This window comes from Protopterus annectens, chromosome 12.part0 (assembly GCF_019279795.1).
Source record: "Protopterus annectens isolate FY-2018-M chromosome 12.part0, PAN1.0, whole genome shotgun sequence".
NCBI classification, from domain to species: Eukaryota; Metazoa; Chordata; order Ceratodontiformes; family Protopteridae; genus Protopterus; species Protopterus annectens.
Window position 1 is genome coordinate 179,486,922 of NC_056746.1, and position 19,347 is coordinate 179,506,268.

Sequence of the window (19,347 nt, forward strand, 5' to 3'; positions counted from 1 at the left end):
TGTACGTGGCTATGCATCGTTCTGTACATCTGTTAAAAAAAAAAATGGCATAATCATGATGAAAGTATTAAGAAATGTACAACTGCACCCTTGCTCTGTGGCTCAGAGTGATAAAACCCTGACTGCAACCCAGACAACCCAAGGTTGATTAATGGCTTGGGAAGATGGAAGAGCCAGGGCGTTGTAGGCTGGCTGCTCCCCAAGTGGTGACCTGGTACTGCAAGGGAGTTGTTTAGCCTACTTCTCCAAGAACAGGCCCTAGGGATGGAGGGGTGTCAGTGAATCTGCCCGAGCCAGTGCAATAGCCCTTGAGTAGGCATGTCAAGGGTGGGCACAGCTCCATATTAGGGGCATTGTTGCCCCACGAGGAATAAGTGAGCCAGTAAATCATGGAGAGCTGGTGGTCAGCATGAAGTGGGTCATATTAAAAGAGCATTTGTAAGTTAATTTTGCATAGTCCAAGATGTAGATGGATTGTGAAAGTATGTTTCATCTTTTAATAAACCTTGATTTTGATATTTTTTCTGTAGTTGACACAAACGCATTTAAACATCGAAGGACACCATCTTCTTCTAGTACCTTAACGTATTCTCCCAGGGATGATGATGATGTCATGGTAAATATATAAAAAAATTCACTGCATGCATGTTTATAGCATTATAGTTGAAAAAAATAGCTATACATTATGCAAATATATGTGTACTTGCAAACATGCACATATATTCAATTCTGCTTGTTTAGTTTAAAATCTGCATAAGGGTAGGGATTAAGTTCGGTCAGAAGTTAGTCAATATGTATTAAATCTGTTATGTACTTTTCTCAGAGTTTGCAAAGTCCTGTACAACAGTGTTTTCAGTTTATCTAATATATTATAACAGCATTATCTACAAAGCATTGCTTGATCTGTATTTTAGGTTGACATAGCCTGAGTTTTTATATGCTGCATGCTTACGCTTACATGGCTATTTCTTGCATTGTACATACTAGTTTAGGTGTATTGTGTATCTGGTGTGCAATTTTTCATGTGATATTGGCAAGTACTGTCCACTTTTCGCTGTTCATGGTCTGTCTTTTATGTACCATTTCTTAGCGTTTTGTCATTGGGGAATTGGATTTGATCAACCCTGTGTGTGTTTTTTTAAGCTTTCAGACCTAGATAGACATGAATATTATGTATACCAGAACACAGCTATAAACTTGCCTACTTAAGGAGGCAAACCTAATAGTTGATGGAATTCCTCTTTCTACATATCTTACCTTGGGGCATTTGCTGCAGCAGATGCAAACATTATGAACAGACACTTGGCATTATTACTGTAGCAGTTCTACCTGGGGTTGCCTTTGACATCAGGCCTGACATCAGCAAATTTAGTAAAAAGTGTGGCACCAGTACGTGCTTATCAGTTGATCACTGCTGAAAAACAGAGCTTAGCAGATCATTTTTTTACATCTCTACTTTGTTTTGCCCACCTCACTGTCGTTTATTATATATTAACACCTTTATTGAATTATTGCTTAAAATATAGGCAAACATACACTTATATAATAAAAAACAAACCGTATTAACATGTTCCTAGTCACAAACATTATACATCTTATATGTTTTTTTGTATAACTATCATGAATCCAACAATATATAAATTGCTCAATTCCTGCCTTCCCTTAAACTTCACTCCTCCTCCAAAACATTATTCTGCATGTATTGATCTTACAGTTTCCATTTTTTTCGGTGTAATTTGCTTGTACCCTTTTCTTAAGGTCTCGCTTCCAGTTATTTTGTCTCTGTTAGAATGTTCAGTACCTTAAGTACATTTAGTTTAGGCTTTGATATCCATTTTCTAGTTATTACTTTTTTGGCAGTCAACAGAATTAAACAAGTCCAGGCCTTGCTTATATCTAGGCAATTCAAATCTTGCATCCCGGCTCAAAAAAAAAAAGTCATTTCCTCAGTTACACACATTTGCCCAGTCAATATTTCTGACAGATTAGTCTGTAGGGAATTTTTGAAGTCTGCCACTCGTAACACTCCCAAAACATATGTTCCCAGTTGCATCTTTCTTCTCCATCATAACTCTCAACCACTTACTGTAATTAATCTGGACAAAGCCAGAAATAATGGGGGGTGCAAAAATAGGGACATATTTTAAATATTGCTTTTATAAATATAGAAATTGTGTAACAGCTTTTGCATAGCATACATTTTCTGAAGGATATGAAGTATGCAACTGAAATATATGTAATTATTTATGTTCAGTCCTCAGTAATATGCCAGAAGAATCACAAATTTTGAGAGCAGACTAAAAATATGAGTAAAAAATTTGGACATTGTGCAAAACTCTATGTTTCAGAGGTATGTTCCCCACCAAATCACCAACATTTACCATGTGCACTGTTTATTATTATGTGATTTTGGAGCTGCATCATCACCTGCTCACTGAACTCTGTAGTGATTTCCAGGTCCCATTCCAAGGCAAGTATTTCGACTTCCTTTTGTTGCCTGAGCCTGCAGCTTAATGCAAGATAATGCACGTCCTGTAAAAGGTGAAAGTTGCCTCCCTCTAACACTGAGTGTAACATGTAGCTGTTAGCAGCAAAGGAAATGCCATCCTCACCTTGCTGCATCATTTGAAGATCAGTTCAACGCATCTCTTGGGAAGGAATGATATGAATACATACATCTGACATTCACAAGGCAAGCGCGTTTGTATTTCTTTTTCAAACATGGAACATGACCAAGAAAAGGAAAGTCAGAAAGTCACTCTGAAAGAGCTGACTTCTTCCACCAAAATGAGGAATAGTGATCAGAACTCCTACCATAGGAAGTGAACCCCCCATGTGAGTTTTCTTATCATGATAAGCACTGATATAAAGCTGTGGTTAGGACTTGTGCCTGCACCATTATCAGCGGCAGCTGTATCCTGTTCCAACAACTCTGGATCCATAATTCTGGTGATAGTCAGTGGTCATTCTGTACACTTCAAAATGTTTTGCACTGATACCAGACTTTATTTATTTATTTTTACATTTGTTAACCGGGTTAGTCTGTCTGGGTTCTTGGAAGCCCTTTTTCAGCAGAGACCCGAGGAGAAAAGCCCCCCCCCCCCAAAAAAAAAAGTTTAAGTAAACAAATAGTAAGAACAAAGATAAACACAGATCACATTTTAAGTATACATACTTCTGAAGTAATTACATAACATGCAATAAAGGAACATATAGAATGGATAGAAATACAATGCAATACATATATGGAAATGTTCACGTAGTATGGCAAGAAACTAAGCAGAAATATGGTAAGACTAAGGTCAATACATTGCTGAACCAAGGTACTAGGCTTGAAGTAAGTAAATATACAGATAAAAGTTGTGTGAACTTTGGAAGTTAATAAATTAAAGAACAGTAATAAGGGATTATGGGAACTGAGTGTAACATGAGCTGACTAGTATGGAATATGACGGGGAAAAATGTGTAGGTAGTAGTAAGAGAGAGAGCTAGAAGTGATACAGTTAAGTTAGGTTATCTTGACTGTTTCTTGGGTATTATTTTAGAGCATGAACATATCCAATTTGATAGGAAAAAAGATTTAAGCTGTTTCTTGAAGGCAATTTTGTCTTTTAAGTAGTCTAAGGGCTAAATGGAGTGTATTCCAATTTTTTGCAACTGAGTGACAGTAGAATATTTTCCCGAAGGTTTTGTTTGGCTTATGAACTTCAAGAAAGTATTGATTAGTACTTCTTAGTGGGTGTTGAGGAGTAGTGTCAGAGAATTTTCAAGGGATGGGCAGGATTTAGGATTGTTTAGTATACTGTGGACTATAAGGAGTTGGGATTGAGGCAGTAAGTTGGAAAATTCAGGCCAGTGTAAAGCCTTTAATGAGAGGCAGTGATGGGATTTGTAAGGTTGATTTGCAGCAAATCTGGCTACTTTGTTATGTGTGGTTTCTAGTTTGGATATTAGGTTACTCTGCAGATGGGTAAGAATAGGTGAAGCATAGAGTGGGGATGGTAGAAGCAGGGAGTGGGTAAGGGATGGCCTGGATGCACAAGGAAGAAAGCTTTTGTGACGGTAAAGCAGACCTAGTTTTTGGTGTTTTTTTTATTGAGCTATGAATGTAGGTTGAATTTAAGTTCATCAATTATTGCTCCAAGGAGTTTTGTTTGGGTGTCAACAGAAATTTTAGTTCCGTTAAGGGATGTTATGGAAAAGTTCTGTTTTGCGTGTTCCCAGATTTTTAGGTAGGAAAAGTAGTAGCTTAGTTTTGCTCGCATTTAGCAAGAGTTTGTTGGATTGTAGCCAGTGGAGTGAGTTTTGTGTAAGGGATTGAAGGATTACTATGTTGTCAGCAGAGCTGATAATGGTTGAGTCATCAGCATACTGAATAAGATTGGATTGGGGGCAGGATGAGAAAAGGTCATTGGTAAATACATTGAAGAGGAGAGGGCCCAATATTGAACCTTGTGGGACCCCTGTCCTAACTGCTAGAAAGGGGGAGTAGGAAAAGTTCCATCTAACAGCCTGGTGTCTATTAGTGAGGTAATCACAGAACCAGAAGGTGGTGGAGTTTGAGAAGCCTAGGTTGGAGAGTTTATGGTGAAGTATGGTATGAGATATGATGTTGAATGCCTTTGACAGGTTCAGAAAGAGGGCTGATGCTATTTTGCTATTATCCCTGACTTGAGCAATGTTATTAGTAAAGGATACAAGAGTGGTAGCTGTGCTATATGTGGGGCGGAAGCCATGTTGAGTTGGTGTTCATAGGTTCATACTAGGCTATCTGCCCTAGGACATTTATAAGCCTAGCCAGAATGTGTTTGGCTTTCGCCACCCATTTTAAATTTATTTTGCTATGCCCTTTTTCGAGGTTAGTATACTGTGCCTCTGTCTAACAGTGACACAGAAGTGATACCCGGGGTAAACCTACGATCTCCCATCCACTCATCAAGATTCCTCTTGAAGAGAGTCAATGAGGGACTCTGCCTAACCTGGACTGGGATTTTATTCCAGAGTGAAGGGAGCCTCTGGGTTATGAATCTGTCCCTCCAGCATGTCCTATTTATTTCAGTGCTGAGGTTCAAGTCTCTCGAACACGTAGCTCGATGGGATTTGGATTTTCTGAGGTGCAGCATGTCCATTAATTCCGGGTTGGACATGGCATTATAAGTCAGGCACAGATCGCCTCTGAACAGGCGGTATGCCACTGAGTAGAGCTGGAGTTTCTTTAACCGGGCAGCATATGGCATCTGTTTGAGCCCTTTGATCCTCTTGGTGAGGTACTTTTGGGGTCTTTCCAGTTGCTGCAGGTGTCTGGTAAGGTGCATCCCAAAAGGGGCATTGTACTCAATTATGGGCCTGGTGAGGGATGAGTAAAGAGGCACGATGACCTCCCCTGATCTAGATGTGAATCCTTTCATGATTAGGTGGGCTATATAAAATGTTTTTCTAACCACTTTGGCCACGTGGTTGTCAAATGAGAGATTGCTATCAACTTGGGTCCCCAGGTCCCTAATTACTTCTTCTGTACTTAATGGATTACCACCTATGTGGTAATTTGTGGGCACTTTGTTTTTGCCAAAGGGATGACTATACACTTTTTGGCATTTAGCTTGAGGCCATGGCTTTGGCACCAGTTGTCTGTTTCTATGAGGCCCTTTTGGAGGATGCTTGTGTCGGCAGGAGAGTCGATTATGGCGCCCAGTTTGCAGTCATCTGCAAACTTGGTCAGCCACAGTCCTTCCGTGTTGGCCTGTACCTCCGAGAAATATATACCGAACAAGAGAGGTCCCAGGACTGAGCCTTGTGGGACACCACTTGTAACTGGTTTGGAGTCTGACATGGCTCCAGCAATTCTAACCATGTGGGTTCTGTCCTTGAGCCAGTTTGCAATCCATCTAGTGACATAGGGGTTTATATTTAAGCTGGTGAGCTTATCTATAATGCCCAAGTGGGGTATTGTATCGAAGGCTTTTGCGAGGTCCAGGTAGGCTGTGTGGACCACCTTCCCCTTGTCAATGGCCTTGGTGACCTGTTTCAAAGAAATCAACCAGGTTTAAGAGGCAGGATCTGCCCTTAACAAAGCCGAACTGGGTAGGATCCAGTGTCTGTAGATCCCCAATATCTTTATTTATGAGGTCCATGATGATCCTTTCCATAGCTTTGCAGACCAAGCTAGTCAGGCTTATGGGGCGATAGTTTCCAGGATCCGTTGAGGCACCACCTTTATGGAGAGGGACCACTGTTGCTGTACGCCACTCTTTGGGCACATATCCTGTAGTAAGGCTGAGATTGAACAGTAGTTTTATGTTTGGGTTTAGCTCTTCTTGGAGTTCATGTAGGCGCAGCCGGGACACCGTCTGGTCCCATTGATGCTGTTTTTGCTTTGGAGAGGCGGCTCTTACCTGAGCATCTGAGATGTCAGGGGCAGCACTCTGCTGGGATAGATATTTGCCCTTTGGTGGGGAGTTTGCGCTGAACCTGTCAGTTAGGATGTTGGCAATGTCTGTGGGTTCAGTGTATTTTTTGTCATTTTGGACTAATTCTGGGCATATCTGGGAATTACCACCCAGGTTCCTAACATAACTAAAGAAAGCCTTGTGATTATCCTTAGTGTTCTGTGCAATTTTTCTCTCGAAGCTGGCCTTAGACAATTTTATGAGTGCCCGTAGTTTTTTGCTAATACTGATCAGTGATGCCTTCCCTTTTTGGGATTTTGCTCTATCATTAAGTAGCTTCCTCCTTCTATTGTATAGTTTGTTTATGGCTGGGGTCCACCAGACAGGACGTCTGCCTTTGGAGGATTGGGTCTTGGTTTTATCTGGGATCGCATGATCCATGCATTCCTGAAGGTGGTCATAGAATGCGTTTATAAAGGATTCTGCGGTCTGGGCCGTATTTTCCACAGGCCCGGGGGCTTTGAAGGATTCCACCTCGGTTTTGAGGAGTGTGAAATTTGCTTTAGAGAAGTTTTTCACTGTGGTTTTCTGGGCAGGGGGTGGGGTCGGGATGTGAATATCCAGTGAGATTAGTTTATGGTCTGATCTTACCAGTGAGGGATACACTTCTGGTCTGAAGCATAGAGTCCCCATGTTGGTGATGATCATGTCCAGTATGTTTTCCCCTCTTGTGGGAGTTGTAAAAAGTTGTTCCATAGCATTTGAGTTTATAAATTCTAGGAACCTTTGGGCTAGGGTGTTGGAGCTAGAGTAATGCTCCCAGTCTATGTTTGGGTAGTTGAAGTCGCCCAATATAATGGTGTTTGGAGAGACCTTCATATTTTCCAGTGTTCTCAGAAAGGCCAAGTGGGGTTCCTGGGTTTGGGAGCATGGTCTGTAGCAGGCTATAAACTGGAAGGCAGTTTTACCCACTGTTAGTTGCACATGGATAGTCTGTGATGCTTCATGCTTTGCCACCAACCTGGAGGTGTGGGTATCTTTGATGAATATCGATACTCCCCCTCCTTTTGTGGTTCGGTCCAAGTTTTGGGGCCGAAAAGCATGGTATGAGGTATAACCTGGTAGTGCTGGGGTGCTCTCGGGAGCCCTGAACCAGGTTTCTGTTACTGCACAGATATCGATGTTCTCCATGCTAAGGAGAGTTTCGAGTGCGTGCATCTTGAGGTTTAGACTTCTGGTGTTGAGTAGAATTACTCTTAGTTTCTTGTCCCTTGTGATACCTATGGAGGTGGGTTTGTCTTTTGAGCCTTGCCTAAAAAAGGCACTATGGGGGTAGCAAGAGCCTTTGCCAATATCCGAAAGCCCATGGGTGACAGGTGCAAGCCGTCCCTAGCGAAGCATCGTGGCTTGTTGAGCATATCATCCCAAGCTGACAGGCATTGGATCCCCTTTGAATGACACCAGTACTTAAGCCAATTGTTGAAATTGATCATCTTGTCTTCATATTGTGGCATCATTCTTGGTGAGGGTAAGATGCTACTCAAGGTCAGGGTCATACCGGCCTGGGCTACATGCTCAGAGAGCTCCTTTATGTCTCTTTTCATGTAGTCCAGGGAGGTATGTCTCAGGTCATTCACACCAGCATGGACAATGACTGAGTCATATTTGTACTTGCCTTGGAGTGACCTGAGTGCTTGTGTTATGTGGCGGATCCTAGCGCCTGACAGGCTGCTCACCATGACCCTCTCCTTGTTCAGCCTGGTGAGCGGGACATCAGTGTGCCTGACGATAGTCACCTATTACAAGTGTATCAGGTGTGTTGTTTAGTCTTAAGGGCTGTGACTGTTCGGCACACTGGCTTTGTGAGATATGTGTTGCACGTGTTTTGTTTTGGGGTAGCGGTTGCTTGGGTGTCTGCTTTGGAGGTCTCTGCTGCTTAGGCAGATCTTTATTTAGAGCCTCCGAGTATGTTTTTGTGTGATTATGTGTTTAGTTTGCTGTCGTGGTAGGTGTATGTGAGACTGGAATTGTAGTGAGTGTGGTTTCCTTCTCCTCCTGATTGGTTATGCTAGTACTGAGTTGAGGAAACTTGGTTGCATCTCTCACATGTGTTGGAATTTGTTGTGAGGAGGAGAGGGTTGTCTGTGTACATGAGGCAGTTTTAACATTGCCTCAAGATTCCCAGATTCACCAGCTGGACCGGAGAGGAGATTGACAACTGACCTTTGGACATGCTAGAATAATATTGGGAATTCCTCAATTGAAAACAAGGGCCAGTGGGGAGTGAGGGTGTAGTGCTTTTAATTTTTAGTGCTGACTTATATAATTGCTTTAGCGAGCAAGTGCCAGGTAACTTAAGTGCAATGTGTTACGGTAACCTAAATGCAAAAACGACAAACAGTAACTTTCTTTCAAGTGAAATAAGGAAATAAGTACAGTAAGCAATGCAGATATCACTAGTGATCCACAGAAGCGCTGAGAAGCCACGTATTAGGTGGAATTAGCATTCCAGGGAAATAACAAGCAAACAAACAACAAGCATATAAACAAAGCTAGATTCAGCAGGCCTGGATCTAGTCTATGCTACAGCAAACAAGGTGTACCAATTTCAGTAAGATACAGTTCAAATATTCAGGCACTATAAACCTTTAACCAGAAATTCCCAGCTCAGAAGGGCAGAGTCCAGCCTCTTCTCCCACAAGAGTGCAGACCACGAACCTTCTTAATGTAAAATAACTGGCCTGAAGCCCAAGTGCTTAAACCAGAACTAATACACTTTAAGAACAACAGACACTGGGCTCTCAATCAGCAGTTCCCAACTTAGAAGGATGAAAGCTACCTGTCCTGCCACCACAGTGCATGCCACAAACCTTCCTAATGTAAAACAACTGGTCTGAAGCCCAAGTGCTTAATCCAAAAGACTTAGAATGATAGCTACACTTTAATCAAGTTACTACCAAGCAGTAATAAATACAATTGAATACTTTAGAGAATGCCTGGATTAGTGCTCAAGTTACACAAACAAAGCTAGATCCAGCAGGCCCGAATCCAGTCTATGCCACAGCAAACAAGGCGCACCAACTTCAGTAAGAAGCAGTTCAGATATGCATGCACTATAAGCCTTTAACCAGAAATTCCCAGCTCAGAAGGGCAGAGTCCAGCCTCTCCTCCCACAAGAGTGCAGACCACAAACCCTTTCCTGAATTGCTGCCACCATCACCAGCCCAGTGGAGGAGGTGCACACCCTGCTAGTTTCTCTGTAACCCCTTTCCACATCTGAGTTCTGTGATGTAGAACTGTAATTTGTCTGAATGGTGACAGAAAGCTGACCTTGATTTCCACCAGTGACAGGAGAACGTCTTTATGAGATGTTCAAGCTTCACCACCAACCTTGAGGTTTCATTTATTTCATTCCTTCCAGACCCTTATTCAGAAGGGTGTGAGACTGGTGTCAGTGTTATTTCTTGACTTTTGATTACACACTGCTCACCAGGGTAGTCTTAGAAGCAGCAAGTCAGATGTGGGCACTGTTATTAATGGCTAGTTAGAAGAACATACTTCCAACTGTATCCATCACAGGTGGAAAAAGGTTTGAATCACAAACCAGGATAGCTGTTGATATTGCCTTTCACCTTAACTTATTTGTCAGTGGAAGCACAAGGACAAGTGTGTAGGAAGTTTCTCATAACTGCTTAGTTTACATCCGTGTAATGGAAGAGGAGGAGGATGCTCCCGCCTCTTCTAAGGAGGCAGAGACTGCATTCTTCACCACTTAATTCTCAGATTTTTTTGACTCTGATTCAGAGAATCACACTAAGACCTCCCCTTTCAAGGAATCAATCCAACATGGCACTATTTTGGAGACTTCATTAAGTTAATGCAGTCAGATGCCAACTAGCCTCATAAGGATATGAAATTTGATAAGCAACTTCAGTAGTTGGGGGATACTCCAGACCCAACTCTTTGGAGCATTGTCCTCATTTATGCTGCATAATGGGGTATATTTACTTATGGCTGGTGCATTTTGTTACACTGCTGTCAGTTTCTAGAAAGGTTGACAAGATCTGCACCCCTCTAGAGGATATACTTTAATTTTCTAAGAATTCATCAGTAGGTAATGCGGTGTTCTTCAGAGTTTAGTTGCTACAAACCAAGCCATAGCTTTGGTCTTGAACTGTGTGACAAGAAGGCCAGAGCACTGAACCATTTGAATGGAAAGCTCTTGCTAGACTCTCCATGTCCATGAGAACCCTTGGCTATGTGTTAAAGTAAAGTCTCCCCATGTCTTCTGTATGTCTGTGAAACATCGAGTGAACCTTAGTGTCCTTTACATGCTTTTGAATTATCTTTTGATGTTGGTATGACAAGCTTGTCAGTTTCAGCAGGTTTTTCTTCCCCATTGATGAGCATTGCTTTGGCTGAAAGTTAAATTCATGGATATACCCTACTTGAATCGTAACTTTCATTGGAGAAGTGTCAAAGCAGGCCATTAAGTCCTCTTTAGAAGTGGACAGAGTGTTGTGAAGTACAAAATATGTTAAATTCACCAATCCACCCACAATAAAATGCTGTTTTTATTACTGGGTGCCATATCAGCTGTTTAATGAATTATTCCACTTTCAGAATGGTAGCGTAGCCATAATGTCTTTCATTGAACAGTAAAGACACAATCGTCTTCAGCCTTGCAGATGCACAGAATGCTACAAATTCCTGCCTGCCCTACATACCATGGGAGGCAGTGGAAGTGTTTTTACTCCATCTGTCTGATCGGACAACTTTTACTGTGGACAGGTGTGTGTGCTAAAAGTAAGGGAGGAAGCTCACAGCATAGAATTCACCAAAAAATCCATCTCATTCTAGCCCCCTGCCCCTACTACCAAATTTCTTTTGTGGAACAAGAGCTCACATACCTTGTGCAAAGGAGTTATTGAACCAGTACTATTACAGCTTTTGGATAAAGGGTTTTATTCCCTTCTCTTCTATGTCCCAAAAGCACCACAGAAGTAAACTGTGTTTAGATTGCAGTGGCATCTTTTTTAATCATTTAGTATAAGTTGAGAATGCTTACCATTTATGAAGGAAAAGAAATGAATGTTTTTTCATGCAGAATACTTAGTTGCATATAAAAAATCAGAAAGTTTTACCAGAAATTCCCGTTTCAAGGTTTGTGCCTGTCATGTGCAGTTCCTAGCCCTTCCCTTTGTCTTATGCCCAAGTGGTTTTAAAGTGCCTTTCTATAAAGGTTCTATTTCTTGAAACATATTCTTTGCAGGTTTCCTTTTCTAGGCATACTATATAAATTATAGGAAGGATAGGAGTCTGTATACTGAACTTGATTAGGAATGAAGTCCATTCCTTTTCAGTCGCAGAGTATAGAATGCATTAGCTAACAGCCCCCCCCCCCCCCCCCAAGACTCCTCCTGCTGCCACGGCAGAGGTGAATTTTCTGTCAACAAATGCCCAAGTGTTGCATCTGCTGAGTGTGATTGCAGCAAGTGTAGCTACATTTTCCATTTCCCAACTGCTTCTGGTTGATTTATTTTTTGAATGTTCAGGATTTATTAATACCATAGCCGTTCATAAAATTAATATTGCTTCATTTTGCCATGAGTGCTCTCCTCAGCACCTAGCATATGCCCAGAATTTCTTTCTTTCTTTCTTTCTTTCTTTATTTTTGTTTTTCTTTAACTGGGGTAGTAATCGCTGTGGACCATTTTCAGGTTCAGCACATGTTACTGACAGGGTAGATAATCGGATGCAACAGTTTTAATTCTGAGAAAGTGTTTAAGGAACACATATGCAGGTTTGTATATATTGAACTTGATATTAATCATTAGTCATTTTAAGGGATGCTCAACAGTCATATAGGTTTTATATAATACAGTTAAGTTTCTGTCTGTAATATATACATAGAGAATGTACAGGTTATAGAGAGAATATTTTTCATTTAGAGTAGCAGGGAGAGAAGTTAATTGTGAGAAGGAAGAGTTGAGCAATAAAGAAAGAGGTGTTAGGTTAGGAAAGATGGAAATTGAATAGAGGAAATAATAAGTGTTGACCACTTATGTGGGAGGTGAAAATGTGGAAGCTATCTTGTTTAATGGAGTAGAGAACTAGCCTTGTGACCAAGTACTATGTGACACTGCTGTGTAGGATGCATTTGCATTTGGTGTCTGAAAAGAATTTGTTAGTCTGCAGTAGGAATTTCTAGTAGGAGAGAAAAAAGATAAAATTAGATGGAAGGGAATTGACATTCTGGGTGCAAGCTTGTAGAAAGCATGATCTGTGCATTGGAGTTTATTATTAAGTTGGGGATGGGGAGTGTCTGGTTGTAAAAGGAATTTTCTCTTGATTTGTCTGTCAGGAGAAAAGGAGTTTAGACTGAGTAGTTAGTAGACATGAGAGGCTATTGGTAGTGTAGATCTATGCCTGAATGGAAGCCATTTTGCATTTGAAAGTATAGAGCAAATGTGCTCTGTGAGAAGAGGGTTATTAATCAGCAGATATTAGCTTTTGAAATAATGTCTTATTCTTTTTAGAGGCAGCTGCAGTCAAGTGGAGTCTGTGTTTGTGTTGTAAAAGAAGGACTCTCTTGTCTGTTGCAGTTCTTCTGGTAGGGAGCGGTAGTAAGAAGTTTTCTGACCATGAAGAGTAGATTATTTACCTTGCCTTTAATAACATATGAACAGATGTTAAGAGCCAGCCAGTTCCCAAGGTATCTGTATTGCTGGACTGTTTCAGTTGCTTCCTGGTTATTACAAAGAATACTGTAGCTTTGGCAGAGGAGCGGTTCTGATTTATGAGTGATTTCAAATAGCATATATCATTTTTTTTGTGTGGTTCCATTATGACACATATTTGAGGAATCAGAGGGTATTCATCTAAAATATAATAAATTTGCAATGCCTTTTGCTTTTTATAGCTTTGAAGTTTAAAGCAGGTGTCTAATGGCAAATCTGGAGCTATATTGCTAAAGCTTCAAGTATTACAGACCTTTGTGGCACTTATGACTAATACAGAGTTTGTAGCATATGAAGGGTTGAAAGAAGTGAAGTTGATTCTTTAAGGAAGTGAGTGGTGATAAAGTCCCTGATGGGGTTGTTAGAGTGTCTACCTTTAGTGGGCCTTTATATGGGAAGCATATTGTTATTTGATTTACAAGATTCCAGGATTTATTTTAGCTGTTTTGGAGTATGGCTTGTGATGGTTGTAGGAAGTTTGCTGTGTGTCATCTAGCTGATTTTTTTTGCTAAATTTCTAAGTAGAAGAACCTGTTACTATTTCCTGAAGAACTGACTCCAGGATGCCTGTCTGCTTTTGTTTACTTACATTGCCCAATGCCTGTCAGTTATCAGCCCCCTCCCAGCCATTTGGTCCACACCTTCCCCATCACCAGGGCGAGGGTTGACAAGGAGAGGCCACCAATGGTGGTTAATTTTTTTTCTAGTTTAACTCTTCCTTGCCACACATGCTTGTTTATGTTGAAGGAGGGATTTGAAATAGGTTGGTTGCTGTGGGTAGTCCCTCAGTTCTGCAGTGAAATATACAACAGCAAGTGACCTCCCCCCCCCACCTTCCATTCTCAAAGCATGGGAGCTGGCTTCCCTGGTCTCTACTGGAGAAGTCTAACCCTCCCAATGTGTTCCTTGAGCACTTCCCCTTCCCTCAGAGAGAGAGGAGCAGGCACCACCTCTTCTCCTTCCCTGTTGTACTCCTGCCATTCAGGGGCCACTAATCGAATCCCTGTCTCCCGGGTTGCAGTGAGGGCTTATCCCCCCTGTACCATGGAGTCGGACTAAGCTTGGTCTGTTATGTTTTACAGAGTTCTAAGTTCTTTTTTGAGTCATTTGCTCTGACAAACTATCCATAGCATGGTGACATTACAAAGTACTTAAATGGAGTGAGAGTAAGTAGATAATATATATTAGTGACTGCAACACCTGGGTCTTGTTGGATAGTATGCTGGTCCAATTAGTTTGAGAGATGTTATATTATAGAGCTTTGGCAGCTTTGGCATTTGTGTGCTCTGTGCTAGAATGAAATGAGTGAGAGGTGTTTTTTTTTCCTTAATCTTTGCTATATTTTTAGTGAATGTTATTGGACAGCAGTCGTCGATGGAGGATGTAGGAATGATGATTGTTGACAATAGTGGTAGGATTATTAGTAACTACAAAGTTAAACGGGGAAAGATTTTCTTATTTAAAGCTTGACTTGGGATCAGTGTCTGTCCTTCAGTGCTTAGCTCTAAAATATTTTATTAGTTATGAAGTATGTTTTCTGATCATAATTGCTGTAGTTTAACTTTTAAACTAGCAGTATTCCATCAAGGTGACACAAGAGGGACACATATACTCCGCATAGAAGGCACCCCAGCCGTGAATTGAACCAGAGAACCTCTTGCTGTGAGGTGACAATACTAACTGCTGCACCACCGTGCTGCCCTAATAATGGTCAGTAATGGAGTAGAGTATATACTTTGCAGTCAGAGTTGGAAGAGTTCTACATAGCCAGAAATATTCCAAGTGATTAGGTAGTTAAGGTGTAGAATTGATTTAAGGAATTAGACCTGGTGAATTGAGCACCTGAAGAACCATGAAGAGAAGTTCACAGTATTCTCCAGGTTGCCTTTTATTCTGGAAAAAAGTTATATGCCACATTTTAGATATGAGCATTGAAAAAGGATAAATAACTATCCCAAGCACATGAAATCAGTGAGGGATATTCCAGGCTGGTTCTTTACCACCACTGCTGTTTTGCATTTTTATTCTCTGAATTTTACTTAACAGACTAGGCTATATATGCATCTTGAAATCAAGAGTGGAGTTAGTTGGTAGCAACAAAAATTATATATTCTAACTAGAAAGGTTAAGATGGCAGAATGGCTCTTTGTGGAGGATTTAGATGTGGCCAAGGAAGCAAGGAGAACAAAAGGCAGTGAAGACAGGAAAAGTAAGTCAAACTGAATGTGAAGTTTCTGAGAACAGCAAGAGATGGAAAAGACAAGAATGGGAATGACGAGCATGGAGGTTGGTGATGCTGTGGAAAATGTCTAGGTAAAAAAAGGCATGATAGAAGCTAAAGATGGGAGGGGCCTAACAGAAGCAGGAAATATTAAGAAGAGCTCATGGGAATGTGCAGAACTATACAAGAAGGACCTAATATCACTGGTACGCATGGTGGCATGTGTTCTGCCCTAGAGCCTGATACCGGGGAAAGTGAAGTTAGATTGGTTCTAGAAAGCCTTGCTAATAACAAGGTTGCAAGAAGTGATGGGATTCTGGATGAATTGTTTATTTTTTAAAGTCCTGAAAAATGGTGCTGTTACATTGCTGATTGTGATTTGCAAATTTGGAAAATGTGATGGTGGTCATTGGATTAGGAAAGCTGGATGTGTATTCAAGTCCCAAAAAGAACCAGTGCTAAAGAATGCTATGCTTGTTTCACGTGCTAGCAAAGTAATGCTAATGGACCTGCAAGCTAGACTCTAGCAGTATATAGACAGAGAAATTCCATATGTACAGGCTGGTTTTAGAAGGGGCATAGGCACCAGTGATCAAATTGCCAACAAGAGAGTTCCAGAAAATGTTTGCTGATGCTGTATTTGACTAATCCAGAACTCTGGACTGGATGTATAATGATAAACGCTGGCAAGTTCTTAGAGAAATGGAGATAGAAGGTTACATTATTTGTCTTCTGGTGAATCTGTATGCAGTGCAAAAAGCAGTAGTTGGAACCCAATAAGAAAAAAAAAAAGATTGGGAAACAAGTGCAGTAGGGCTACATATTGTCACCCCTTTTTATTTAATTTATACTCTTGACTATATTATGACAAATATTGGGTTAGACAAATCAAATCATTGTATTAAAATTGGTAGGAAAAGTATTAACAGTCTCAAATATGCAGATAATTCCATTGTAATAAATGAACGTGAGGAAGAGTTGAAGAGCCTGTTGATGAAGGTGAATTTCAAAAAAAAAAAAAAAAAACAAAAGCTAGCTGAAGATGAAAGTCAAAAGACCAAAAGCTTGCTTGTTGCTCAACATATAAAATATAACATTGTCATCTTACCCTGTTACTTTTTGCATATAGATGGTCAAGAAATAGGATAGTGGCAGATTTTTTTTCCTTGTCTCAAAGCTCTCTACATATGGTAACTGCAACCATAAAACTGGAAAATGCTTTTTTCTTGGAAGGAAAGCTGTGTGGTAAAACCGAATAAGATTTTAAAGGTACCTCATTTTGTCAAGAAAGGTCCATGGCAGATAAAACTATGATTTTCAGAATAGTAGTGTATAGCTGTGAGAGTTAGACTGCAAGTAAGGCTGTGCACTGGAAGGTTGATACTTTTGAACTGTGGTGTTGTGAGAACTTTTGAGCATTCTGTGGACTGCAAGAAGACAAAATCTGACAATATTTCAGGAAATAAACCCAGACTGTTCACCAGGGGGCCTGAGGGTAAAACTTAAATATTTTGGTTACATAATGTGAGGACAGGATTCACTACAAAAGACATTGATGTTGTGAAAGATCAAAGGCAAAAGAGGAGGCAAGGCTAACCTGAACAGATAGTAGTACTAAGTTAATAAATGAGTCTGATGTTGTCAATCTTCATCTATTCTTGACTTCTGTGTTACAATTCCAATATTAATAATGTTAACTCACAGCTATTTGATTTACAAATGATGAATGACATCACATTGGATATGTTTATGTATTTCACTGTCTCCCATCCAGTTATACCAGTATTATATGGTATACCGAAGATCCATAAATCAGTGGATAAACCCCCATGAGACCGATAGTCTGTGGGCGTGGATGGGTTACTGACCCTGTATCCATGTACCTACAGAATGTTTTGAGTAAGTATCTTAAATACGCTAAGAGTTATATCGGGGAGACCACTGATTTTTTACAACAGTTAAATATATGGTTTAGAATGAAAACTGTTACTGAATTTGTAATGGTAACATTAGATATAAAATCATTGTTTATGGTGATACCAAATGCGTATGGTATTTCTGTGATTAGACAAATTTTATGTAGGCATCACTGTGGATCAGGAAGACAGATTGAAACGATCTGTGAATTGTTAGATGCTGTATTGGAAAATATATTCATCTTTGATAAAAAAAAAATATTTTCGGGGGTTGCTATGGGCACCCCTGTAGCAAACACCTATGCAACTATGGTCTTGAGTGATTGGGAAAATGACAATATATATTCTGGCCCTGACTACTTTGCTAAAAAGGTACTGTTTTTTAACAGATTTGTGGACAATGTGTTTTTTATATGGGATGGTAAGGAGGATGATTTAATTGCATTTATAGATCATCTAAATAGTACCACTGAATTTTTGAGGTTTTCTCTGCACTTATCTTCCAATAAGTTAGAATGTTAACATTAAATATGAAGGATTGGAACTACAAACTTCAGTTTTTAAGAAGGATATACAGAGAAATAAATATTTGCATAGAAAAAGCATGCATTCCCCACAGGTCTACAAAGGAATAGCTAAAGCACAAGCCACACATATTAGTAGGCTTAACACCAATGATACAGAATGTATAAGACAAATAGCTGAAACAGTACAGGCATTTATTGAGAGGGGCTTTGAAGAGGACATGTTAGCCAACATCAAGAATGGTGTACTTGGGAATAGAGATTCATTAGCTAGACCCTTCTTTAATAATGTACCTGGTGAAATCATCAGAGCTAGAAATACCAACCAACAGAATATGATTCACTATATTACTACATATAGTAGATGCACTTCTGGAATTAAAAAGGTAGTGTCTGAAAATTGGGGAATACTTAGGACCTTACCTGATTTATGTAAAATTATCAGTGAAAGACCATTGTTTACTTATTGGAATTGTTCCAACCTTAAAAATATGTTGTGCTACAAGGATATGCAAGACAATGCTGTTAGGAATAAGATAGTAAAACAGGGTATGTATATGTGCTTTAACTGCTGCTGTTGTATTTCTATAGAAAAGAGCAACATTTTTATACGTCTGTAACAGGTGCTACTTTTACCTTCAGATGTTATGCCACATGCAATAGCTGTAACATTGTATATCTAGCTACATGCACAAAATGTACAAGTTTGTATGCTGGCAAGGCAACGCGACGCCTAAAAGACAGGATTATTGAACATAACTGTGATATTAGCAGGGGTGTTCTGAGTAATTCTCTTGCAAAACATTTAAACTTTAGGTTTAGGGTTATTGACCTCTTGGTAAAATCAATGAGAAGGGGTGATATGAATACTAAATTAGAAAATAAGGAACTTAACTGGATATTACACCTGCGGACTGCCTACCCACCAGGCATAAATCAAGCTGTTTCCATCAAACCTGTACTTAAGGCAAAACAAGCCATTTTGTAATGTATAAATATTTTGGAAAAATCTTCCGTACTCGTTTAACAGAAAATCTTTTTGTGAATTTTTTCACATTAATGCTTTTTTAAAAAAAATGTTATACATATATTATGCTATACATATTTTTGCATGTTTTATACAATGTGACTTTAAATTGCAAATTATTTTTTGTAACTATGTTTTTATTGGCTGTGTAATTAACTTTTATGGCTTAAAAGGAATGTTGCTTTAGTTAGATGTTACTAGGCTTAGGAAGGGTATTTGATACCTGAAAGCCTTGCATGTTTTTAGATGTTCTTTTGAATACTGGACTGCCATTAAATCATTTTACGTTGGTGTCAGTGGTTCGTTCTGGTTTCTTTATATATTTTTACCACTGAGCTTTTACTCTGGCCATTGTTTGGTTTTTGAATTACAGTTCCAATCTTCGGAACCAGTTTGGCCATTATATAGTTTGCATCAGCCAAAAAAATCCTCTCAAGTTGCAAGTCTACCCACAATGCCTCTCTCCACATTACTTCAGATCTTGTTTGCCACTCTTATGACAGGACGCGTCAGCCAACTCTCTTGTAGCTAAA

General features: G+C 39.9%; 1 protein-coding gene across 6 annotated transcripts in view; it reads left to right on the forward strand.

Moving 5' to 3' along the window:
• The window catches only part of TRAF7 (TNF receptor associated factor 7), a 1,047,901-nt gene that overhangs the window by 198,112 nt on the left and 830,442 nt on the right, over window positions 1-19,347 (forward strand). For 5 of the 6 annotated variants that reach the window (XM_044089204.1, XM_044089203.1, XM_044089206.1 and 2 more), the window contains one exon: window positions 531-616. In XM_044089204.1, coding sequence (XP_043945139.1) covers window positions 531-616 — 86 coding nt within the window. Of the gene's footprint in view, window positions 1-530; window positions 617-19,347 lie in introns of those variants that run through there. The other variant, XM_044089208.1, reaches the window with a different exon arrangement.